General features: G+C 43.9%; 1 protein-coding gene across 3 annotated transcripts in view; it reads right to left on the bottom strand.

The window, feature by feature from the left end:
* The window catches only part of LOC134909605 (major facilitator superfamily domain-containing protein 8-like), a 304598-nt gene that overhangs the window by 219008 nt on the left and 58579 nt on the right, over window positions 1-27011 (bottom strand). For all 3 annotated transcript variants that reach the window (XM_063916651.1, XM_063916650.1, XM_063916649.1), the window contains exons 3-6: window positions 20457-20642; window positions 17929-17991; window positions 17218-17337; window positions 11723-11802 (exon numbers count right to left, since the gene is read on the bottom strand). In XM_063916651.1, coding sequence (XP_063772721.1) covers window positions 11723-11802; window positions 17218-17337; window positions 17929-17991; window positions 20457-20642 — 449 coding nt within the window. The remainder of the gene's footprint in view (window positions 1-11722; window positions 11803-17217; window positions 17338-17928; window positions 17992-20456; window positions 20643-27011) is intronic.

The following is a 27011-nucleotide window of genomic DNA, read 5'->3' as shown; positions in this document are numbered from 1 at the left end:
TGGACAGGGATATGTTTGCGGATGCTGTGTACGGGAAATTGGTTAATCAGTGCCACCACCAAGTTAATCCCATGTCACCTCTAAGACACCACACTTCACCACATGACACCACCAAGATATCACATGACTTGGTGGTGACATGTAGTTTTTGTACAGTGACTATTTAAAAAAATGTCTCACTATCTGGTCTAGCTCTAGTATCGTCTTTATATTGCTATAAATAAGGTTAGGGCTCTCTTTTTATATACAGTACTGTATATAGAGATGTCACATTCATGATATCGCTAAGTGACCCATATGCTCTTTAGTTCTGAGGTTTCAAATTAATATAATCACTAAGCGCCATTTTTCCTTTATTGTCAGGTTAACAAGTAGGGTTTCCTTTTGTTTGTAGACTTTCACATTACACTGTTGATACAGATGTAGCCACGCTCATCCATCCTGCAGCTCGGCCGCACGGGCACACAGGCCGCGCTGAGCTGTGGCTTAGTACGCTGCTAATGTATTCCTATGGCTGCTTGTACTTAGACGCACACGTGCATCCTAGTCGTGGACACAGTTGATCGCCGCAAATATGCCAAGCTGCAGGATGGATGAGTGTGGCTATATCTGTATAAGTAAAGTGTGTATGGGGTGGGGCAATTGAAGGAAGGCTCTTGATACAACCCATGATGCAGGCCACACCCCCACACCACTGGTCATGGCCCCCTCATCACTAGTCACATCCCATGCAGTAGCACACAATAGGCCTTTTATAAATTTCAGCTCCAGGCCCATGTGGACCTTAATCTGGTACTGCTCCTAGTGGACCCGTCTATACCCCCATGGTACTAAATGGAACCCCAGTATCCTCTAGGACGTAAGAGAAATATACATTTATGATGTATGAAGGAATCATAGGAGTATATTCAATAAGTGTTGGATCCATTCCGGCATGCATTTGTCGTAATGGATCAGACAAGAGCTATTTAATGAACAGCCAAATCCGACTGTCAGATTTGGCTGTTCCCGGGTCCTGCCCTGCTGCTGCCGGGTGCACTGACGGAGGCGTCGGGGGGACATGTCTGCGGCAGCAGGGGGTGATGACTGCAGTGGCGGGGGGAGGCGCTGCCGGGAGTAAGGAGCCTGGTCGGGGGGACGCCCTGCTCAATCAGACTTTTTTTTAAAGTCGGGTTGAGATTGTCGGAAAAGGGGCCAGAACCTGTCAGATTTGGCCCTGTTTCCGACAGAAGCACGGGGATCGGCGCCTATTCCACCGATCCACGCGTTTTCCAACAAGTCGGGAATTCCCGACTTGTCGGAAAAAAACTGGCCAAATTGAATAGGTCGGAACTCCTTCCAACAGAAACATGTCGGAAGCTGCCATCTTTCCGACAAGACGGCAGCTTCCAACAGCTACTGAATACGGCCCATAATCTGACAGAAGTCGAAGGTCTGGCATACATAATTCACAGCACTGCACTTTATGACACATCTGTCTAATCATACGGTCAGGAAGTCTGATTCAGCCTGCTATATTGTGCCCCGATGGAAGGTGGGTTAAGTGATTTATTAGGAAGATACATAATATAATTGCCTTTAGGGTTAGGAGAAGACAGACTTACATGTACCAGTGTCAGTAATTATGACTTTCCAATTAGGCCTGTGCCTAGGAGCAGCAGTCAGATGCTTATTACGGTCAGTACAAAATTTCCCATTAACCACAAAATGTTTCTACTGTACCATACCATAAGTAATCTTGAGTGCTATGTGTAGGACAAGCGCAGACTACTTATGCCAAGGACAGGGTGCTAGCCAATCATAAGGCAGGTCTGGCAGGTTCCTACCCAGTTTTCAGTGACACCTTCCTGACTGCACTGCAGAGGGATATGTAACCGGTCAACACTCCATTCACGATAGCTTAACGTATGGAATGGTGGAGTTACTAACATACTGTCACCAGCTATCAGCTTGTTTTATTACGGGAAGAGAAGATATTAAGAAAAGCGTCACCTTGCTCTCAGCAAGTGGCCGCTCAGTTCTTATGTTCGGCTTTGCCTGGGGATGACACATAGCACAGGACATCTAACGCAGATGCAGTAGTATCTGACTTCTCACCAAACTTTTTCATCAACTCATATTACAAAGACAACATACAGTATCTATTCGTGAAATGTCTGGACAACTGAAATAGAACCTGGCAGTGGGGTATGGTAGTTTGAGTATGAAAGACCATAGCGAATAATCTTATTATTTTGGAGGGTCGTGGGAGCTTAATTCAGATTCCAAATGTCAAAGTCGAAAAATATCCTGATGCATATGCCTTGTACTAACCCCTCATGCACATGCCCGCTGCTCGTGCACACGCTCTGCCGTGCGTGCACATAGCCGCAATTTGCGTAAGATCGCTCCGGCGATCACGCGCGTGGTATGCGCATTTATGGTAGAGTTTTAAGCGTCTAGCGTGCGACTCGATCGTAGCATATTTAACCCATATAGTGTGTTTTGTAGTAAATATTCCCCTAGACAATGTCAGCAAGTATGTTCAGTTTAAACGGTTCCTGGACAGAGAGATTCCTCTTTGCATGATGGGAAGGGTCAGACAAAGGTTGAAAGGTGGTGTCTAGTATCCAGCTGTAGGATATTTTAAGGGCAACATTCCGAGGCTAGTTAGGAAAGGATCGCTCGCTCCTGCGTATAGTTATGTACAAATGTAGTTTATGAACATTAACTGTATTTGCTGTAAATTACACATGCGGCGGGAATCCTGAGGATACCTCCCACCAGAGCAGTTGGAGAAAGACACAGCCCACCTGTTCAAATCCACCTATGACCTTTGCTATAATGTGGAGACACATTCCTGTGTCCAATGAACAATGAGATTATAGGGACCATTGTATTGTGAATGTATGTTGTGCTATATAAAGACCAACATTGCCTGGCCAGCCTCACTCTCTCTGAAGGCTTTCTCTCTGAATGCTGAGGGCTGGATCCAGGACGCGCTTGCGAATCATCCCCACGTATGTATATTTCTCTGTAGCCATTTTTTTATCCATTTTGTTCGCCATTTGTTCTCATTGTGTTCTCATTCTGTTCGCTCTTGTTTGCGATTGTTCGCTATTGTTTATGTATATTCTCAGTTATTCTGTTTAGATTTCCCTGTTAGTTTGTAGTGTATAACTTGTATTGTGTTTCCCTTTTTCTCTAAACCATCCACGGCGGTGTTAGAGCTGCTGTGGTTTTTAAATCCAAACCAAGTCTTGTGTTTTCACTGTTTACTGCAAAGGGCTTTTCTTAGCGTCTCAATTGCTCAAACAGCATACACCTTGTTAAGGTTTCTAATCGTTACATCATTACAGTACTTGGTTATTAAGGTTTAGAGTATAAGTATATTCTCACTGTGTGTTATTAGCAAGGTTTAAAGGTTATCCACTGTGTGTGCGCCCGCTGTGTGTAATCCGTACACTCAGCGCAGCGTGTGTATGCCAAGTGCGTACCACGTGCAGGACTCTGTACGCAAATAGCGTACAAAGTGCGTAGCACGTGCACGTGGTCTAGCGGCCATAACGGCTCCACGGTATAAGTATATAGCTTCATGTTTAAAGATAATATTTGACTTTATCACAAAGAGAGCGCACAGAGAGCACAAAGTACCAATATTCATTAGTTAGCGCATGTGCCAGACCGGTACTGTGCGTTGCAGTATGAATCTTGCTTTGTTGGATGCACTGTGGCTGCAGATGTCACTAGAATGACGGCCTGTAGCAGTTTGGGGGCGGCAACGGCTTCCATTTCCCAACACAGAGGCATCCCTGTCGTTTTGGGGGAGTGCGGAGGCCAGTCGCCGGCAAGTGCAACACCATGGGTTATGCAGCTGGCCGATGCTGTCGCAGGTGATCCTGCAGCAGCGTTGCAAAATCCATCCACATCTGAATAAGGCCCATTTTGTACTCCAGGAGCTGCATGTAATGACTCCCGAGTTCGGCGGCCGTGCGGGATTCCGGACGAACTTGGACGTTTGTTTTTAAAGGGGCAATCACTTACAAGGCAAAACTATGCCTTGTAAGTGATTGCCCCTTTACAAAAAAAACATCCGCATTCATACGGCATCCCGCACGGCGGCCGAACTCGGATGCCATTACAACCGACCCCATATTTGAGATAAATTAGACATGACTGACAATTTCTTGATGTGAGGGAGTGTTAATGCTCTTCCAATTACAAGTATTTTTTTTGTACTTTGCCAACTAGAATAGGTGATTTCCTTGCAACTTTTAAGATCTACATTTCTTTCTCCTACTTGGTAACGCCAATGCTTTTCAGTCTTGCATTTATATTGTACAGCATTGATACTTTTAGTTGCTTATTAGATACAGTACAAAACTGTACTCTACATACAGCTGTATTCAATAAAGGGGTGTAGATCATAGGGTCGACAGTCATTAGGTCGACCACTATTGGTCGACAGTGACCTGAAATAGGTTGACATGAAAAAAAGTTTAACATGAGTTTTTAATATATTTTTGATGTCGTTTTCTTCATAAAGTGACTGGGAACCCTAAGTAGTGCACTGCTTTGTTCGCCATGCTTCGGGCAAGGTGCCCGACTCCGCTCCCCTACCGCTGCGCTCGGCACAGGTTACTATTCCCAATCGTAGTCCACGTGGATTGTATGAAAAAGTTAAAAAAATTAAGAAAAAAAAAAGAAAGTGGAAAACTCACGTCAACCTTTTCATGTGTAATAAAATGACCTAATGAGTGTCGATCTAAGTTCTGTCGACGTAAAAACGGGATATCCAAAAAAGACAACAGACCAGAACTGTGTTATTCCAGGACAACAAAACGAAATGAACTCTGCTGAGACTGCCTACAAGTGCTCCAATGAAGCTAGAAATGTATTTCATAAGAGTTGTAAATAGGTATTTATAATCCAATAAATAAATGTGATTTAAATGTAGCCAACCACTTTTAAATGCCATGGTATTATTTTACAGTACAGACAGTACCGCAACAGCTGCACTAATCTACAAGCGATAACACAATAATGGAGCCTGTCAGAATGTCTTAAAAGCATAACACAGATCACCCTTCAGTATTCATCCACCTGTGAAAAAGTGGCGCCAATGATTTTCCTATTTAGTATCATTGAACCCTATGCATAATGCTACTCTTTGTACGCAGGCTTAATAAGGAAACAGACCACAGTCCATGAAATTAGGATTTAAGCTATTATTACAGCATTACTTTATCTGTAACCTGATTTCTTTGTAAATGGATCATATTTAAATCAATGTCCTTCCTTCTGATCAAACAGTTATTATGTTGGAATGTTTAGCTTTTCTAATAGGAAGTACCGTCAGTCAGTGACAGGGAAGAATTACAATTAAAGAAGTGTAGATTACTGATGTTTACCTGTGGACTGTGTATTCCATACATAAATAACTGCCCTGTGCTGTGTTTATTGAGTTATATTGCAAGGTACTGTAGTATGACTGAGAGGAAATGGCAATAGTGGATGGGATAAGAGTGTACAATGTTAAGGTGATAACAGGGTCATTATGATAGTGTTTACCATATGGGACGATTCAGTTGTGAAGCAGAATTACAAATGGTGTCTAAAAAACAACTACAGTAATTCAAATGTCTTGTGTCTAACAGATATCTACATCAGGTCTCCAAAGAATGGAATCAAATGTAGAAAAATGCAAAATGCAAACTATAAAATATAAATATATAGAAGATAACATGTTTGTTAGAATCTTAACATCATGTACAAAAAAAACAAACAAAAAGTAAGCCCTCTTCTACACAAAAGCATAGTATCATACCTCCCAACTGTCCCGATTTTCGCGGGACAGTCCTGTTTTTTTGGGTCTGCCCCGCTGTCCCTCCCGCGGGCCGCAGTGTCCCGCGGTGGGTGGGGGCAGTTGGGAGGCTCCTGATCATTCACTGCTCTGCTCAGTTGAGAGCAGAGCAGCGGTGAATAGACGCTGTGCGCGTGCGCACAGCGTCTATTCCAGTGAGTTAGAGGGAGAGGGGGCATGCCAGCAGCTCACAGAGCGCTGGCCATGCCCCCTCAGTGACGAAAACGGGGCGTGGCTCGCGATCGCGGGACCTCCCGCGAAGCCATGCCCCCTTCTACATAGGCCACGCCCCTTTTCGGTCGCGGGCGCACTACGCACGCCACGATGTCCCTCCTTCGTCTACTTCAATGTTGGGAGGTATGTAGTATGTTTTCTTGTTAATGGAAAAAGAACTACTGTACCTCGTTATATTGTATATTGGGCCTTATTTAAGAAGCGCAGCTTTTGTAAACAACTGCTTCCCGGCAGGTTGGAGGTGAAAATTTCAAACAGCTCTCAGTGAGAGTGAGGCACACCAGCTTTACACTGACTGCGTACAATTTTCAATTTTCATCTCCAAACCGCCTGGAAGCGGCGCCTTGCAGAAGCCGCCTCTTTGCAAATGAAGCCCAAAAGCTGAAAATGCCATGGCTGTATCCACCATTGCTGCAGGAGCACAGCACTTCTCATAATTAGAGGTCTATTTACGAAGCCTTGGATGGAGATAAAGTCGCTGGAGATAACGTACAAGTCAATCGGCTCCAAACTGTCATTTTTCAAACACGGGTCGGAATGACCCCCCTAATTCAGATCTGACCACAGCAGCAAATTTGTTAGCTAATGGGCAAAACCATGTGCACTGTAGAGGGGCAGATATAACTAGTGATGTGCACCGGACATTTTTCGGGTTTTGTGTTTTGGTTTTAGATTCGGTTCTGCGGACGTGTTGGATTCGGACGCGTTTTGCCAAAACCTCCCTGAAATTTTTTTGTCGGATTCGGGTGTGTTTTGGATTCGGGTGTTTTTTTTACAAAAAACCCTCAAAAACAACTTAAATCATAGAATTTGGGGGTCATTTTGATCCCATAGTATTATTAAACTCAATAACCATAATTTCCACTCATTTTCAGTCTATTCTGAACACCTCACAATATTATTTTTTAGTCCTAAAATTTGCACTGAGGTCGCTGGATGACTAAGCTAAGCGACCCAAGTGGCCGACACAAACACCTGGCCCATCTAGGAGTGGCACTGCAGTGTCAGACAGGATGGCACTTCAAAAAAATAGTCCCCAAACAGCACATGATGCAAAGAAAAAAAGAGGCGCAATGAGGTAGCTGTGTGACTAAGCTAAGCGACCCAAGTGGCCGACACAAACACCTGGCCCATCTAGGAGTGGCACTGCAGTGTCAGGCAGGATGGCACTTCAAAAAAATAGTCCCCAAACAGCACATGATGCAAAGAAAAATGAAAGAAAAAAGAGGTGCAAGATGGAATTGTCCTTGGGCCCTCCCACCCACCCTTATGTTGTATAAACAGGACATGCACACTTTAACGAACCCATAATTTCAGCGACAGGGTCTGCCACACGACTGTGACTGAAATGACTGGTTGGTTTGGGCCCCCACCAAAAAAGAAGCAATCAATCTCTCCTTGCAAAAACTGGCTCTACAGAGGCAAGATGTCCACCTCCTCCTCATCCTCCGATTCCTCACCCCTTTCACGGTGTACATCCCCCTCCTCACAGATTATTAATTCGTCCCCACTGGAATCCACCATCTCAGGTCCCTGTGTACTTTCTGGAGGCAATTGCTGCTGGTGAATGTCTCCACGGAGGAATTGATTATAATTCATTTTGATGAACATCATCTTCTCCACATTTTCTGGAAGTAACCTCGTACGCCGATTGCTGACAAGGTGAGCGGCTGACTAAACACTCTTTCAGAGTACACACTGGAGGGGGGGCAACTTAGGTAAAATAAAGCCAGTTTGTGCAAGGGCCCCCAAATTGCCTCTTTTTAATGCCAGTATACGTACGGAGTGTCTGACGTGCCTACTTGGATGCGTTCTCTCATATAATCCTCCACCATTCTTTCAATGGTGACAGAATCATATGCAGTGACAGTAGACGACATGTCAGTAATCGTTGGCAGGTCCTTCAGTCCGGACCAGATGTCAGCACTCGCTCCAGACTGCCCTGCATCACCGCCAGCGGGTGGGCTAGGAATTCTTAGCCTTTTCCTCGCACCCCCAGTTGCGGGAGAATGTAAAGGAGGAGCTGTTGACGGGTCACGTTCCGCTTGACTTGACAATTTTCTCACCAGCAGGTCTTTGAACCTCTGCAGACTTGTGTCTGCCGGAAAGGGAGATACAACGTAGGTTTTAAATCTAGGATCGAGCATGGTTGCCAAAATGTAGTGCTCTGATTTCAACAGATTGACCACCCGTGAATCCTGGTTAAGCAAATTAAGGGCTCCATCCACAAGTCCCACATGCCTAGCGGAATCGCTCTGTTTTAGCTCCTCCTTCAATGTCTCCAGCTTCTTCTGTAAAAGCCTGATGAGGGGAATGACCTGACTCAGGCTGGCAGTGTCTGAACTGACTTCACGTGTGGCAAGTTCAAAGGGTTGCAGAACCTTGCACAACTTTGAAATCATTCTCCACTGCGCTTGAGTCAGGTGCATTCCCCCTCCTTTGCCTATATCGTAGGTAGATGTATAGGCTTGAATGGCCTTTTGCTGCTCCTCCATCCTCTGAAGCATATAGAGGGTTGAATTCCACCTCGTTACCACCTCTTGCTTCAGATGATGGCAGGGCAGGTTCAGGACTGTTTGCTGGTGCTCCAGTCTTCGGCACGCGGTGGCTGAATGCCGAAAGTGGCCCGCAATTCTTCGGGCCACCGACAGCATCTCTTGCATGCCCCTGTCGTTTTTTAAATAATTCTGCACCACCAAATTCAATGTATGTGCAAAACATGGGACGTGCTGGAATTTGCCCAGATGTAATGCACGCACAATATTGGTGGCGTTGTCCGATGTCACAAATCCCCAGAAGAGTCCAATTGGGGTAAGCCATTCTGCGATTATGTTCCTCAGTTTCCGTAAGAGGTTGTCAGCTGTGTGCCTCTTATGGAAAGCGGTGATACAAAGCGTAGCCTGCCTAGGAACGAGTTTACGTTTGCGATATGCTGCTACTGGTGCCGCCGCTGCTGTTCTTGCTGCGGGAGGCAATACATCTACCCAGTGGGCTGTCACAGTCATATAATCCTGAGTCTGCCCTGCTCCACTTGTCCACATGTCCGTGGTTAAGTGGACATTGAGTACAACTGCATTTTTTAGGACACTGGTGACTCTTTTTCTGACGTCTGTGTACATTTTCGGTATCGCCTGCCTAGAGAAATGGAACCTTGATGGTATTTGGTACCGGGGACACAATACCTCAATCAAGTCTCTAGTTGCCTGTGAATTAACGGTGGATACCGGACACGCGTTTCTCACCACCCAGGCTGCCAAGACCTGAGTTATCCGCTTTGCAGCAGGATGACTGCTGTGATATTTCATCTTCCTCGCAAAGGACTGTTGGACAGTCAATTGCTTACTGGAAGTAGTACAAGTGGTCTTCCGACTTCCCCTCTGGGATGACGATCGACTCCCAGCAGCAACAACAGCAGCGCCAGCAGCAGTAGGCGTTACACTCAAGGATGCATCGGAGGAATCCCAGGCAGGAGAGGACTCGTCAGACTTGCCAGTGACATGGCTTTCCTGTCTAAAAAGGAAATTGACACTGAGGGAGTCGGTGGTGTGGTTTGCAGGAGCTTGGTTACAAGAGGAAGGGATTTAGTGGTCAGTGGACTGCTTCCGCTGTCATCCAAAGTTTTTGAACTTGTCACTGACTTCTGATGAATGCACTCCAGCTGACGTATAAGGGAGGATGTTCCTAGGTGGTTAACGTCCTTACCCCTACTTATTACAGCTTGACAAAGGCAACACACGGCTTGACACCAGTTGTCCGCATTTCTGTTGAAATAATTCCACACCGAAGAGGTGATTTTTTTTGTATTTTGACCAGGCATGTCAATGGCCATATTCGTCCCACGGACAACAGGTGTCTCCCCGGGTGCCTGACTTAAACAAACCACCTCACCATCAGAATCCTGCTTGTCAATTTCCTCCCCAGCGCCAGCAACACCCATATCCTCATCCTGGTGTACTTCAACAGTGACATCTTCAATTTGACTATCAGGAACTGCGGGTGCTCCTTCCAGCACTTGCAGGGGGCGTGCAAATGGTGGAAGACGCAACCTCTTCCCGTCCAGTGTTGGGAAGGTCAGGCATCGCAACCGACACAATTGGACTCTCCTCGGGGATTTGTGATTTAGAAGAACGCACAGTTCTTTGCTGTGCTTTTGCCATCTTAACTCTTTTAAGTTTTCTAGCAGGAGGATGAATGCTTCCATCCTCAGGTGAAGCTGAACCACTAGCCTTGAACATAGGCCAGGGCCTCAGCCGTTCCTTGCCACTCCGTGTCGTAAATGGCACATTGGCAAGTTTACGCTTCTCCTCAGATGATTTTGATTGATTTTTGGGTCATTTTACAGAGCTTTATTTTTTGGGATTTTACATGCTCTCTACTATGACATTGGGCATCGGCCTTGGCAGACTACGTTGATGGCATTTCATCGTCTCGGCCATGACTAGTGGCAGCAGCTTCAGCACGAGGTGGAAGTGGATCTTGATCTTTCCCTATTTTACCCTCCACATTTTTGTTCTCCATTTTTTAATGTGTGGAATTATATGCCAGTAATAGATCAACGTATAATACTGGTGGTCACTGGTCAGCAAAACTCTGCACTGTACTCCTCCTATAGAATACTGCTGGTCCCCAGTCCCCACAATAAAGCTTTGTGAGCACAGATATATGCAGCACACTGAGCACAGATATGGAGCGTTTTTCAGGCAGACAACGTATAATACTGGTGGTCACTGGTCAGCAAAACTCTGCACTGTACTCCTATATAATATACTGGTGGTCCCAAGTACCCACAATAAAGCAGTGTGAGCACAGATATATGCAGCACACTGAGCACAGATATGGAGCGTTTTTCAGGCAGACAACGTATAATACTGGTGGTCACTGGTCAGCAAAACTCTGCACTGTACTCCTCCTATAATACTGCTGGTCCCCAGAATAAAGATATTTGCACTGCAGCCCCCTGAAACAAAGTGAGAGGACGCCAGCCACGTCCTCTCACTATCATTTCCAATGCACGAGTGAAAAATGGTGGCGACGCGCGGCTCCTTATATGGAATACGAATCTCGCGAGAATCCAACCGCGGGATGACGACGTTCGGGCGCGCTCGGGTTAACCGAGCAAGGCGGGAGGATCCGAGTCTGCCTCGGACCCGTGTAAAAAGGGTGAAGTTCGGGGGGGTTCGGATTCCGACGAACCGAACCCACTCATCACTAGATATAACATGTGCAGAGAGAGTTAGATTTGGGTGGGGTGTGTCCAAACAGAAATCTAAATTGCAGTGTAAAAATGAAGCAGCCAGTATTTACCCTACACAAACAAAATAACCCACCCAAATCTAACTCTTTCTGCACATGTTATATCTGCCCCCCCCCCCTGCAGTGCACATAGTTTTGCCCATTAGCTAACGAATTTGCTGATGCGATCAGATCTGAATTAGCCCCACATTGTAACTGAATTTGCATATAGCGCAATGTACAGTATCAGAGTCAGGGCACAATCTGCATTGTGTGAACCAGTACAATTACAAGCATCTGGCTAGCATTAGCAATCAGAAGGCAGACAGTTAGGTAAATTACAATGAAACCCCTAATAAAACCTATTGTGATAGATTCTAACCTCGATTGACTAATATTGTCCTGTGTACTTACCCCAGGCGCAGAGAACTTGTCCACATGGAATGGGCCAAGTTGGAAGGTGCAATATCTTAGGAAGATATTAAATGCAGGCCCTGTAATAACCCAGTAAAGGAAACATTTTGAGAACATTTGAATTTTACAGGACCAGTTTCTAGTAGCTGGATCCAAGAACATGACATTGCTGTACTTATCTAAGGTACATTTGATAAAAAATAATAAGGACTGTGTTTCGTTTTTATAATATTCATTTTATCGCAATGCAGATGCTTTGCACAACCAATTCCAGGGCTAAGGGCTCAGAACAGAATGTGAACTCAAGCAAAGGTAAAAACAACTGCCTGATCTGCCTATTATCACTTTTGGTCAACAAAGAAACTTAATAAATGCACTTCAATTTTATTTTGTATAATTAAATTCAATATTTCACCACGGCACACCACCATCAGTACATATTTCCAAGTTAAATAGGCCTAAAGTATACAAAGCTGGTGTAACACGGACACCTGTACCTCCAGAAATGTTTAAGAAATTCAAACCGATCTTTTAAGAACCCAACAAATAAGGAACTCCCAACAAAATGTACCATCTCTATCTCATAAGATGAATTTAATAGCTTGTCGCCTCTTTGTAAATATTGACAATCTGTCTGATTTTAGAGTTGCAAGCAATCCTGAAGCTGCATGGTTTTAAACAAACTGCTCATAAGACGTGGCCTGCATACACAGCTTAGAAGCATTGCAAACAATTCAGTGTTGTATGCATCTCACTTGCAGCTGGATGTGTGTTACTGGGTGACAACAGGGTTTTAACAGGGGCTTTCAAGCGTAGGATATGTTTGCTATGGGTAATAATATGCAAAGATCTGTCCAATTCCCAAATCTCCTGCACAAAGGATGGCATAGTGAAAATCCAGATAATAGGGTTGACTGCTGCTCTCAAGGAGGGGGTACACACAGAGAGATCAGTGTTTAAAATCTAAGCAATCTGACTAGATTGCTTAGATGTTAAGCACGGATCTGCTGTGTGTATGCCCCCCAATGATAGCGATGCGCGTCCCTGCGCATCGCTATCGCCGGTGCTAGCGGGTTGCTCACTTCAGTGCTGTGTGAAGTGGGCGACCCCCCTTTGTCGTCCCCCCTCGCTCAGCACATTGCGCTGTGCTGGGCGGGGGTAGAGATGTGTGCTGAGCAATCTGTGTTAAGTTCGCTCAGCACACATCTCTTACATCAGTACTGGCCTTCACAAGCAGAAGGCTTGGGGCAGTGCGCTCACAAGGATGTAGCCAACTCAGAATCCAGGAGTAAGCATGCATGGATTTCAGACCACAGGAAGATGGCGGAATTGCAACCGCTAAAAGGCCTAAAGTTATCCATGCCCCTTCCAAAACAGTAAAGGTGTGACTGCCCATAAATATAGTGCGTTCAATTTTTTAGTTCAATTAATATCTAATTCCTAATTTGTGGAGTAACAATTCCTTGCTCATGTTCTTCTGTTTCACTTATCATAAAATTATGTGTGTTTTATAGCCATTTATCTAGAATTATCTAGAAGTAAAGCTAGGTATGCTATATAAAGTCACTAGTCTTTTTAAATTAGTTAGCCGTCAAAGTGTTGCTGTTGGATAGGCTTATTATATTTGCAAATTTCCAAACAGTGGAGAGAGTACAACTCTAATCCAAGTTGGAGGATAATCCTGCACCAAGATATGAATAGTCCAAATATTTTATTTGCTTGGGATACCTTTTCAATAGTGAATACCACTCTAACCAATGAGTGGATGAATCATAAAGAAATATCAAGGTCATTAAAGGTGCTACCAACTGATTTAAGTTGAAGTATAGGGTCAATTCCCCAAAGAGAGGGGAAAGAAAAGAGAAATCAGTTACTAATGCGGTGCACACAACTCAATATACATATAATTTTAAAATAAATTCTTTATTGTAAATTCGTTAAAACCCCTGTCATATTCTCAACTATAGGCAGAATGCCACAATAGATGTTTATTTATCTTATATATAATTAAATTGATTTGCCGGAACTTGTATTGTCCTTTATTCAGAGTCAAGCGAAGTATTAAAAATAGTAAGGAAAGTGAATAGGAATGAAAATAAAGTGAATAAAGATTAAAAACAAGGGTAATATGTCATATTCATTATGTGTTATTGATATTAAATAGTCCTAATATGTATGGACCGTTTTGCTCTCTCTATAATATGCTAAAGCTGAATGTTCGCTGAGAGAGATCTATGGGTAATCAAATCAGAATGAGACTTTCAAAAAAAATATAGTCCAAGAATACAGCATGATAGAATGATAAATATAGTAATAGGTATAGACGTTTAATATTTTATATCGTCTTTCAGACTATACCATATTGGATATTACACTAGAATTATCTTATTATATTAGCGGTCAGACGGCGTGAACCGCCCGCAGTCACATTGTGATATTATAACTCCTATATCTGCCATAGCATGACAGCTACGGCAGCCGTATCTACATAATACAGGGGACGGGTAGTCTCTTATACAGTCATTATTAATACGAGACTGTATGACCGGCATTACAATATAAGAGTTCTAGTTGACACATGTCTAGTGATTTTTTGCTCACATCATATGTGATTAATTTATGGTAGCAAAACACATGTGTTTATTGCAAGCATTATAATAATGCAGGCATAGTACTTAACATCCTATGGGTAGGATTACCTGAGATACCAGATACCATTTTGGAATACAGTAATCATCGTCTGTTAAAGCTATCTGAAAGATGATATAAAATATTAAACGTCTATACCTATTACTATATCTGTCATTCTATCATGCTGTATTCTTGGACTATATTTTTTTTGAAAGTCTCATTCTGATTTGATTACCCATAGATCTCTCTCAGCGAACATTCAGCATTAGCATATTATAGAGAGAGCAAAACGGTCCATACATATTAGGACTATTTAATATCAATAACACATAATGAATATGACACATTAGCCTTGTTTTTAATCTTTATTCACTTTATTTTCATTCCTATTCACTTTCCTTACTATTTTTAATACTTCGCTTGACTCTGAACAAAGGACAATACAAGTCCGGCAAATCAATTTAATTATATATAAGATAAATAAACATCTATTGTGGCATTCTGCCTATAGTTGAGAATATGCCAGGGGTTTTAACGAATTTACAATAAAGAATTTATTTTAAAATTATATGTATATTGGGTTGTGTGCACCGCATTAGTAACTGATTTCTCTTTTCTTTCCCCTCTCTTTGGGGAATTGACCCTAGGCTTATTATATTAACTTTTTTATCAGCTGCATAGCAGTGTACTAAACTGTTTGTGTACGTTAATTGGTATATAGTAAGACAGATGGAACCTTTTAGTCATCAATTATAGCAGCAAATGATAGTGTGTATGAGGGTGTGATTTAATGACTTAAAGTAATAAACAAGTTCTAAGAGTGAGTATATAACATCATTACAGTACTCTCGAGTATGAGAGGACTGGACTGACTCTGTGCTGCATTTTGGGTCCTGTTTCTCTAACCCTACAGGCTACCATGCTCCTGTAATGACCCATACAGTTCCAGAACCACATTAACAAAGCTATAAAGAAGCATCCCAGTTGCAGAGAGAATAATACCTTTATACCAGGGATGCCTTCAGAAAACAAGAAACCCCCATCATATCAAACAAAAATAAAACAGGTACTCAAGTTCCAGTGCAATTTTTTTATCTTTGTCCCAGCCATCAACTTTAGCTGGACATAGGGGGTTATTCAGAGTTGTTAGCAAACCAAAAAAGCACTCTAATGGGCAAAACCATGCTGCACTGCAGACTGCAGACGCATACCTCCCAACATGACCCTCCTCCAGGAGGGACACAATGCTCTGCTCCTGGACTTTTCTCATAATTTATGATTGCTGGCACCTGTTTTGAACAGGTTAATGGATAAGAAAGGTGTTTCAGCACAGGTGATGGCAATCAGAAATTAAGAGGGAAGTCCAGGAGCAGATCATTCTGTCTCTCCTGGAGAGGGTCATGGTGGGAGGTACAGTATGTGCACATGTTATATCTGCCCATACTTGCCTACCTGACCCCCTCCATGAGGGAGAAAATGGTCTGTTCCTGGACTTTCCTGCTAATGTATGATTGCCATCACCTGTGAGCTAGTTAATTGATAAGAAAGGCATTTCACCACAGGTGATGGCAATCACACATTACCAGGAAAGTCCAGGAACAGACCATTTTCTCCCTCATGGAGGGGGTCAGGTAGGCAAGTATGTATCTGCCCCACCTGCAGTGCAACATGGTTGTGCCCATTATACCCCTTTTACACCGGCAGCATATAACACGGGTTATTGCACATGAACATACATAACCCGTGTTGCTGCTCGGTGTAAACGGGCAGAGTTGGAATAATCCGGGTCGGGTGACCCGGTTTTCCAACTTGGGTAGTTTGCGGGGTTGAACACGTGTTCAACCCGGCAAACTGTTCAGTGTAAACGGGAGCCGGATCGCGCGACCCGGCTTCCTGTTTACACTCTATGTGCGGGCGCACCGGGCGGCGCTTGGAGATCATGTTATCTCCAAGCGCCGCCCCCGTCGCGTCACCAGAAACACGGGTTGCCGGGTTGGTGACACCGGTCTAAAAGGGGGGTGACGCGGGTAGCTCCTGTGTCAGTGCTCCCGGCTGCGACCCGCTTTATTGGTCTAAAAGCGGTATTAGTTTGCTTTATTGATTTGCTAACAACTCTGAATAACCCCAACAGACTGCACAGTAGTGCAGCCAAGACAGGGACAACAAGCATGTAATTAAACATAATTAATACAATGATACAATCCTGAACTAACATAAAAATGAAACTACTAATTTAAAAAAAAAATGGACCTGACTTGCTGGGGATGGCACTACAGGCCCCCTGCATCAGTGAAGAGATGGATTAAAATTGTGCAGGACACCCTGACTTAAGGCCCATACACACTAGATGAGAAAGTGAAAGATCTCGCTCAGAAGGGCCGATCTGAGCAAGATCTTTCACAATTTCGCCCAGTGTGAACACTAAAAGTCGTTAATGATGCGCGCTTCCGCGCATCGTTAATGACTCCCTCCCTCATCATGTACAGACGCGGGAGGTCCTCGTTAACGTAGATGTAGATGCAGCGTGGCCAGCATTTCCCCCACTGACACCCCCCTCCCCCACGCCGTCGCTGCCTGTCCTGGCCGCATCAGCAAGTGTGTATGCACTTGCCGATGCCACATTTTTCCCCCTGCCGGGTAATGTGTATGGGGCTTCAGGGGTCACACTGTGCGGCACACTGATTTAATCCCATATCAGCGCACCCAGCAGTTTTGCTATGGGCAACATCTCATATTAAACAGAACTCCCATCTTAGTAAATTTACCCCATTGTTTTTCCCTACAAACCCACACTATCCTTGTGCATTAACAGAAACCGATTTACTTTTACCAAACAACTGCTTTCCCCAGACATACGTACTCACCTATCAATAGGCCTGCTTGTCGGCACGCCATGGCCATTGCAAAGACTGGCACACGTTCTTTGGAGCTAGAGTATCGAGTCAAATACCCAAATATTGAAGAACCAGCTCCTGCACCGACACCTACAAAAGTACATAAACAACTTTATACCAGCAAACCAGACAGAAATACAGGAAGCACAACAGAGAATACTACACACTTTGAACGGCTTTTATTCAGGTGAAGATCACGGAGTAGACTATAATTAGGTCAACAGTCAATAGATAGACCTCATATGGTTGACATGGTCAATAAGTCGACATGTAAAAAGGTAGACAGGTACAAAAGGTCGACACAATCAAATGGTCGACATGGAAATGGTTCACACAGAGAAGGTCGACACATTTTCTTTTTTTTTGGGTCCCATTTACCATTTTCAACCACATGTAACTCCAATTACTGTACGACTTAGAAAAACTGTAAAAAAAAGAAGAAATAATTAAATTGTGTCGACCATATGTATGCCGACCATTTGAACCAAACTTTTTCGTGTTGACCTTTTGACTAGGTCGACATTATGCATGTTGAACATATGGGGTGGACCTATTGACTGTCGACCTATCATTTGAAACCCCTTCTATTCTGGGCAAAGTCATCTTACCAAGTCACATAGACCTCCAACATTCCACATAGGCAGGCATTATTTTATGTATGCCCTCATTAATTGCCGTTACCTGCTACCAAGCGACTGCCCAAAAGAAACCATTTTGAGAGTCCAACGAAGTACATAAAATTACCTATTAAAACAAAATAAGACATTAATTGAGGAAGAGGTTATTGGTGTTAAAGAGAAAAAAAAAAAGAACAGTTAACGGAAGGTTGTATTTCTAATGTTGGACAAACAATCATCTACAGATGTGTCCTCCCTCATTGCTTCTGTAGTCACAAAGATGCATTTTTGGGGGGGAAAAACACACCCCACACTGACCAAGTTGGACGGGAGCTGGTGGCACTCATGCGTCCTGTATGTCGTGACTCATTTCATACGGAGGCTAGATGAGGAAGGACGCATCTGTATATCACTACTAACACAGGTAAATTAGCTACTATCTGCACAAGTATCAGGGACTCATAAAAATTAGCTCAAATACAGAACTCCAAACCTTGAAAAGCAAATGCGATCACCCCAAAAGCTAAAATAAATACCCTTCTATCTGGGCTCTAGTCTAATCCATTGGACATTGGACCTTATTCAGTATGGATTGCAAAACTGCTAAAAAGCAGTTGCTGTGATCATATAGTTGCCGCCCAGAAATAAAGAAAAAACGCCCATTGAACGCAATGAGCGATGTGACTGCATAACCATTCGCAATTACCGGAAAATCAAAGAGTTTTTCCATCTGTACCAGGGCAGAGTCATCCACAATTCTGCTAACACAACAGGTTGGAAGTGGTCATTGCTGATGTCAGAGACCCACACGAAAAACGCCTTGGCACGCTTGCGTTTTGACAAACACACCCACAAAACGCCATGTTTTCTCCCCTAAATGCTGCTTTCCTGTTAATGAAGATGTGATTGCATTGAAGCACAATGCGTTCGCAGAATAAATTGCAAATCGCGGTTGCGCACACTGTTCATGCGCAGTCATTCGATAATCGACCAGATTGCGTTTTCTCAATTTTGCAATCTCTGCTGAATAAGGTCTCTTGTTTAAGTACCAATGTTTTGCATTCATTTAATTTGGAAAACTACATTTAGTTATCAGTGAACATCACCATTAATTGAATAAAAACTATTTTGGCAAGAATTGTAGGAAATAGGTTGTGCAGCGCTTATTTCTTCTACCTACAGTCCTACAAAACGACATCATTAATTTGCTACCAAAAGAAACTCATATCTCCTCACACAAAAATAATGGATTATATAAAACTTGTTATAGACTATCAGGGGTATATTTGGGGTTTCAGATTCTAGCTATTATCTTCTAGAAGGTCCTACATAAATCACAAGTACAATCTGATTAATTGGTTGCTATGGGCAACATCTCCACTTCTGAAAACCAGCACTTTAACACTAATAGTGGTTCTCAACTCCAACTCTCAAATACTCCCAACGGGTTTTGAGGATTTCGGTCTGTGGAAGCAGGTGGGATTATTACTGACCCAGCAACATAGATTATCTCACCTGTCATGGTTAAAGAAATCTACAAACCATGCCCTGTTGGTGGTACTTGAGGACTACAGTTAAGAATCAGTGAACTGCAATACAGAAAAGGTTGTCTCTATAAAACATGTCCATATCTTAAGAATTGGACTGGCTATGAATGATTACGACTCCAAGGGTCACAAAGTAAGTAATCAATCACTGTATATTTATTAGTCTCATGATACAATGCCATATGCAAATAGTAATCTACTCTTTAACGTGCCAGAAAAATCATGGTGAAATAAGAGTAAATGGAATAGGGGAATCTTATACAATATATGGATAATGGAGGCAAAGGTAAAGACCAAGGGCCTAATGCAGAGTGGGACCACGCAGCTTCACGATTATCGGCAATCTGCGGCTGTGCAAGATCTGTTCTGCACACGAGTTCCCCTCTGCCGCTGCCTGATTGACAGGCAGGGATGTTGAGGGTGTGGAGAAGGTAAAGAGGGAGGGAGGGCTGTGTTCATAGAAATCACACCCTGTGGGAGATGTACTAAGCAATGATAAGAGTGGAGAAGTGAGCCAGTGGAGAAGTTGCCCATGGCAACCAATTAGCTGCTCTGTATAATGTTATAGTATGCAAATTATAAATGTTACGTCAAAGCTGACTGGTTGCCATGGGCAACTTCTCCACTATGATCAATGCTTAGTACATCTCCCTAAATTAAGTAGAGATGAATTCCATAAGACAGACAAACGTGCATTCCAGATAACAAGAGGTATATTTACTAAAGTGTGGCTTTCTATTCATCTAGCACCTTCTAGAAGATAATAGCTAGAATCTGATTGGTTGCTATGGGCAAAATCTCCACTTATAAAAACCTGCACTTTAGTAAATATACCCCTAAGAGTTCTGGGTAACACACTGAGATATGAGACTGTTAAGGTTACATACAGAGGGTTAATGTGAAGGGATATCGGAAAAAAAAAACAAATCTAAGGGGTTTTATAGGAAGATATTAGCCAACATGAAAGTACTGTATGTAATGGAAGGAAGAGTAGTGCTGTATTATTTAGGAGACACATATAAAATGAAATCCAGTGAGCTCTTGCCTGCGATTTCAAAGCAGTTGCTCAGCAAGAGGACCTTCTTAGTTTGGCCTGTGCAGTCTGACCAATGTCCAAATAAAGGACCAGACAAGAGTTCAGTTAGGCTGAATGCAGAGAGAACAAGACCCAGGAAGAAAGGCTGAGCATCCAAAGTCTGCAGGTACATCCAGACAGTAGGCAGGATCACAGCTACAGGGAAAATAAATAAACAAATTACTAAATGCATGATAATGGGTGGCAAATAATTTTGCAGAAACATAAAAATATGAATATTCTATATAACAATTTCACACTGAATTGTAAGAATTTGAACATCACTAACAATCTTTCTTGTGAGGAGTGATTAAATGTAATGCATCACATAGTGGAACAAATGTATAGAGACTATTAGTGATGAGCACCGGAAATTTTTCGGGTTTTGTGTTTTGGTTTTGGGTTCGGTTCCGCGGCCGTGTTTTGGGTTCGAACGCGTTTTGGCAAAACCTCACCGAATTTTTTTTGTCGGATTCGGGTGTGTTTTGGATTCGGGAGTTTTTTTCAAAAAACTCTAAAAAACAGCTTAAATCATAGAATTTGGGGGTCATTTTGATCCCAAAGTATTATTAACCTCAATAACCATAATTTCCACTCATTTTCAGTCTATTCTGAACACCTCACAATATTATTTTTAGTCCTAAAATTTGCACCGAGGTCGCTGGATGACTAAGCTCAGCGACCCAAGTGGCCGACACAAACACCTGGCCCATCTAGGAGTGGCACTGCAGTGTCACGCAGGATGGCCCTTCAAAAAACTACTCCCCAAACAGCACATGACACAAAGAAGAAAAAAAAGAGGCGCAATGAGGTAGCTGTGTGACTAAGATAAGCGACCCTAGTGGCCGACACAAACACCTGGCCCATCTAGGAGTGGCACTGCAGTGTCACGCAGGATGGCCCTTCCAAAAAACACCCCCCAAACAGCACATGACGCAAAGAAAAAAAGAGGCGCAATGAGGTAGCTGTGTGACTAAGATAAGCGACCCAAGTGGCCGACACAAACACCTGGCCCATCTAGGAGTGGCACTGCAGTGTCACGCAGGATGGCCCTTCCAAAAACTACTCCCCAAACAGCACATGACGCAAAGAAAAATGAAAGAAAAAAGAGGTGCAAGATGGAATTGTCCTTGGGCCCTCCCACCCACCCTTATGTTGTATAAACAGGACATGCACACTTTAACCAACCCATCATTTCAGTGACAGGGTCTGCCACACGACTGTGACTGAAATGACGGGTTGGTTTGGACCCCCACCAAAAAAGAAGCAATTAATCTCTCCTTGCACAAACTGGCTCTACAGAGGCAAGATGTCCACCTCATCATCATCCTCCGATATATCACCGTGTACATCCCCCTCCTCACAGATTATCAATTCGTCCCCACTGGAATCCACCATCTCAGCTCCCTGTGTACTTTGTGGAGGCAATTGCTGCTGGTCAATGTCTCCACGGAGGAATTGATTATAATTCATTTTAATGAACATCATCTTCTCCACATTTTCTGGATGTAACCTCGTACGCCGATTGCTGACAAGGTGAGCGGCGGCACTAAACACTCTTTCGGAGTACACACTTGTGGGAGGGCAACTTAGGTAGAATAAAGCCAGTTTGTGCAAGGGCCTCCAAATTGCCTCTTTTTCCTGCCAGTATAAGTACGGACTGTCTGACGTGCCTACTTGGATGCGGTCACTCATATAATCCTCCACCATTCTTTCAATGGGGAGAGAATCATATGCAGTGACAGTAGACGACATGTCCGTAATCGTTGTCAGGTCCTTCAGTCCGGACCAGATGTCAGCATCAGCAGTCGCTCCAGACTGCCCTGCATCACCGCCAGCGGGTGGGCTCGGAATTCTGAGCCTTTTCCTCGCACCCCCAGTTGCGGGAGAATGTGAAGGAGGAGATGTTGACAGGTCGCGTTCCGCTTGACTTGACAATTTTCTCACCAGCAGGTCTTTCAACCCCAGCAGACTTGTGTCTGCCGGAAAGAGAGATCCAAGGTAGGTTTTAAATCTAGGATCGAGCACGGTGGACAAAATGTAGTGCTCTGATTTCAACAGATTGACCACCCGTGAATCCTTGTTAAGCGAATTAAGGGCTCCATCCACAAGTCCCACATGCCTAGCGGAATCGCTCTGTGTTAGCTCCTCCTTCAATGTCTCCAGCTTCTTCTGCAAAAGCCTGATGAGGGGAATGACCCGACTCAGGCTGGCAGTGTCTGAACTGACTTCACGTGTGGCAAGTTCAAAAGGTTGCAGAACCTTGCACAACGTTGAAATCATTCTCCACTGCGCTTGAGACAGGTGCATTCCACCTCCTATATCGTGCTCAGTTGTATAGGCTTGAATGGCCTTTTGCTGCTCCTCCAACCTCTGAAGCATATAGAGGGTTGAATTTCACCTCGTTACCACTTCTTGCTTCAGATGATGGCAGGGCAGGTTCAGGCGTTTTTGGTGGTGCTCCAGTCTTCTGTACGTGGTGCCTGTACGCCGAAAGTGTCCCGCAATTCTTCTGGCCACCGACAGCATCTCTTGCACGCCCCTCTCGTTTTTTAAATAATTCTGCACCACCAAATTCAAGGTATGTGCAAAACATGGGACGTGCTGGAATTTTCCCATATTTAATGCACACACAATATTGCTGGCGTTGTCCGATGCCACAAATCCACAGGAGAGTCCAATTGGGGTAAGCCATTCTGCGATGATCTTCCTCAGTTGCCGTAAGAGGTTTTTAGCTGTGTGCGTATTCTGGAAAGCGGTGATACAAAGCGTAGCCTGCCTAGGAAAGAGTTGGCGTTTGCGAGATGCTGCTACTGGTGCCGCCGCTGCTGTTCTTGCGGCGGGAGTCCATACATCTACCCAGTGGGCTGTCACAGTCATATAGTCCTGAGCCTGCCCTGCTCCACTTGTCCACATGTCCGTGGTTAAGTGGACATTGGGTACAACTGCATTTTTTAGGACACTGGTGAGTCTTTTTCTGAGGTCTGTGTACATTTTCGGTATCGCCTGCCTAGAGAAATGGAACCTAGATGGTATTTGGTACCGGGGACACAGTACCTCCAACAAGTCTCTAGTTGGCTCTGCAGTAATGATGGATACCGGAACCACGTTTCTCACCGCCCAGGATGCCAAGGCCTCAGTTATCCGCTTTGCAGCAGGATGACTGCTGTGATATTTCATCTTCCTCGCAAAGGACTGTTGGACAGTCAATTGCTTGGTGGAAGTAGTAAAAGTGGTGTTACGAGTACGACTTCCCCTCTGGGATGACCATCGACTCCCAGCAGCAACAACAGCAGCGCCAGCAGCAGTAGGCGTTACACGCAAGGATGCATCGGAGGAATCCCAGGCAGGAGAGGACTCGTCAGAATTGCCAGTGACATGGCCTGCAGGACTACTGGCATTCCTGGGGAAGGAGGAAATTGACACTGAGGGAGTTGGTGGGGTGGTTTGCGTGAGCTTGGTTACAAGAGGAAGGGATTTACTTGTCAGTGGACTGCTTCCGCTGTCACCCAAAGTTTTTGAACTTGTCACTGACTTATGATGAATGCGCTGCAGGTGACGTATAAGGGAGGATGTTCCGAGGTGGTTAACGTCCTTACCCCTACTTATTACAGCTTGACAAAGGCAACACACGGCTTGACAAATGTTGTCCGCATTTCTGTTGAAATACTTCCACACCGAAGAGCTGATTTTTTTGGTATTTTCACCAGGCATGTCAATGGCCCTATTCCTCCCACGGACAACAGGTGTCTCCCCGGGTGCCTGACTTAAACAAACCACCTCACCATCAGAATCCTCCTGGTCAATTTCCTCCCCAGCGCCAGCAACACCCATATCCTCCTCATCCTGGTGTACTTCAACACTGACATCTTCAATCTGACTATCAGGAACTGGACTGCGGGTGCTCCTTCCAGCACTTGCAGGGGGCGTGCAAATGGTGGAAGGCGCATGCTCTTCACGTCCAGTGTTGGGAAGGTCAGGCATCGCAAACGACACAATTGGACTCTCCTTGTGGATTTGTGATTTCAAAAAACGCACAGTTCTTTGCTGTGCTTTTGCCAGCTTGAGTCTTTTCATTTTTCTAGCGAGAGGCTGAGTGCTTCCATCCTCATGTGAAGCTGAACCACTAGCCATAAACATAGGCCAGGGCCTCAGCCGTTCCTTGCCACTCCGTGTGGTAAATGGCATATTGGCAAGTTTACGCTTCTCCGACAATTTTATTTTAGATTTTTGAGTCCTTTTTTTACTGATATTTGGTGTTTTGGATTTTACATGCTCTGTACTATGACATTGGGCATCGGCCTTGGCAGACGACTTTGATGGCATTTCATCGTCTCGGCCATGACTAGTGGCAGCAGCTTCAGCACGAGGTGGAAGTCGATCTTGATCTTTCCCTATTTTTGGAACCTCAACATTTTTGTTCTCCATATTTTAATAGGCACAACTAAAAGGCACCTCAGGTAAACAATGGAGATGGATGGATACTAGTATACTTATGGATGGACGAGCGACTGCCGACACAGAGGTAGCTACAGCCGTGGACTACCGTACTGCGTCTGCTGCTAATATAGACTGGATGATAATGATATAAAAAATATATATATATCACTACTGCAGCCGGACAGGTATATATTATATAATGACGGATCTGCTGGACACGGTCAGCACTGCAGACTCCTAAAGTAAGCTACTAGTATCAAGAAGAAAGAAAAAAAAAAAAACACAACAGGTAGGTGGTATACAATTATGGATGGACGAGCGACTGCCGACACAGAGGTAGCTACAGCCGTGGACTACCGTACTGTGTCTGCTGCTAATATAGACTGGATGATAATGATATAAAAAATATATATATATATCACTACTGCAGCCGGACAGGTATATATTATATAATGACGGACCTGCTGGACACTGTCAGCACTGCAGACTCCTAAAGTTAACTACTAGTATGAATGTGTTTACCACAAAGAAAAATTGTGCAGAAATTTGTGTGTAGATAATGGTACCCCTAGAAGTAGGAGCAAAGCTTGGAATTGTACTATTGTGATCATAGATACTGCCACTAGTATTATGTAGCTTCGGAACCACTCCCAGATCTTCACTTAACGAATCACCCTCTTCGAAATTTGTTTTTGTTTTTGTTTTGGTATTTGTGGTTTTTTTTTGTTGTTTTTGGAAGACAACCTCATGTCATGATTGATCCGCACAATGATCAGAAATACACCAATGAGGTGATAGTACAGTACCTTATTGAGATGAGCCAGCATTTGAGAACTTGACAAAAGAACTTGAAACTGTTGATTGCTGGTATGCCAAATACTAACTGTCTTGATTGCGAACCAAGTGACTGTGTGATTGTTCTTACGCTGAGGTTGCCTAATAGACAGGTGGGAAGGACCATACCAAGTTTTGTTGACAGCACTAAAGGTCGCCGAAAGAGAGACTTGGGTCCACTCGTCCCACTGCAAGAAGGTCGCTGACCCGGAGAGAACTCGTGACAAAGTAGTTTATTGCTCACATTCATCGAGTTTGTGTAGTTCGGTAACTGTGTGTTCGAAGTGAACTGTGTGTTCCAAGTGAACTGTGTGTTCAAAGAGCAAGGTGGAGAGCAAAGTGAACTGTGTGTTCCAAATGAACTGTGTGTTCAAAGAGCAAGCCAAAGAGAACCTCGTATCACTAGAGACTCTGTTCCGTGAAGACAGAGGCGGCACTGTTGAACACTACCTGAGCGTACTAAAGGATTGCAGAAAGAACAGTCATTGTAATTGATTTGTTATGAACAAGAGTTGTTTTGTTCTATTTCTATTTTCTCTCTTTCCCGCTGACAAACATTTTCTTTCAGGATATTCTATTTTTGCGAGGTTTTTTTTATGAGGAGTCGAGTGTGGGACTGGAACTGGTTCTGGAGGAAGGAGTGATTTCCTTATAGGATCCCAGGATTAGCCGATCAGTTTGTTAAAGTCAGAGAAAAATCAAAGTTCTAGTAGTTATGGAGTTCAGAGGTAATCAGGAACAATCAGACAATGGCTATTCACACATTGCAGATAAAGAGCTCATTAATATATGTGGAAGAAAGGTTTATGAGTGGCTCTCCCCGAACTCCAAAGGTTTATGTTATTTAGGAAGGACACTACTTATAACCCTTGTTCAATGATTAAACAGACCTAGCATACGTTCCAGAAATGGAAACAATGTTCAGAAAATGATAGGAATATGTAGATCATGAAAATTTTATATGTCACTGTCACGATTTGTTTGTGTCTTCTTCATCTACCCAGCAGAACCTCAATCGAATCCAAACATCAGTGTACAAAGACGTAGGTACATGTATGTATGAAATGTTCGTCGCAAATCAGACATTATAGGCCAAAGCACTGTCCCAGCATACTCTATAGGTTGAATGTTGTCCCACACCCAACCAGTGGTCCCGTGACCGCCGAGTGCATATAGAGCAGGGCTTGCCAAACCGGTCCTCGAGATCTACCAACAGTTCATGTTTTCCAGGCCTCCTGGAGATCTGTAGAA

The sequence above is a fragment of the Pseudophryne corroboree genome, chromosome 4 (genome assembly GCF_028390025.1).
Source record: "Pseudophryne corroboree isolate aPseCor3 chromosome 4, aPseCor3.hap2, whole genome shotgun sequence".
Classification (NCBI taxonomy): Eukaryota; Metazoa; Chordata; class Amphibia; order Anura; family Myobatrachidae; genus Pseudophryne; species Pseudophryne corroboree.
The sequence above is the reverse complement of the archived record's forward strand: the minus strand, read 5'-3'. Positions and strand labels throughout refer to the sequence as shown.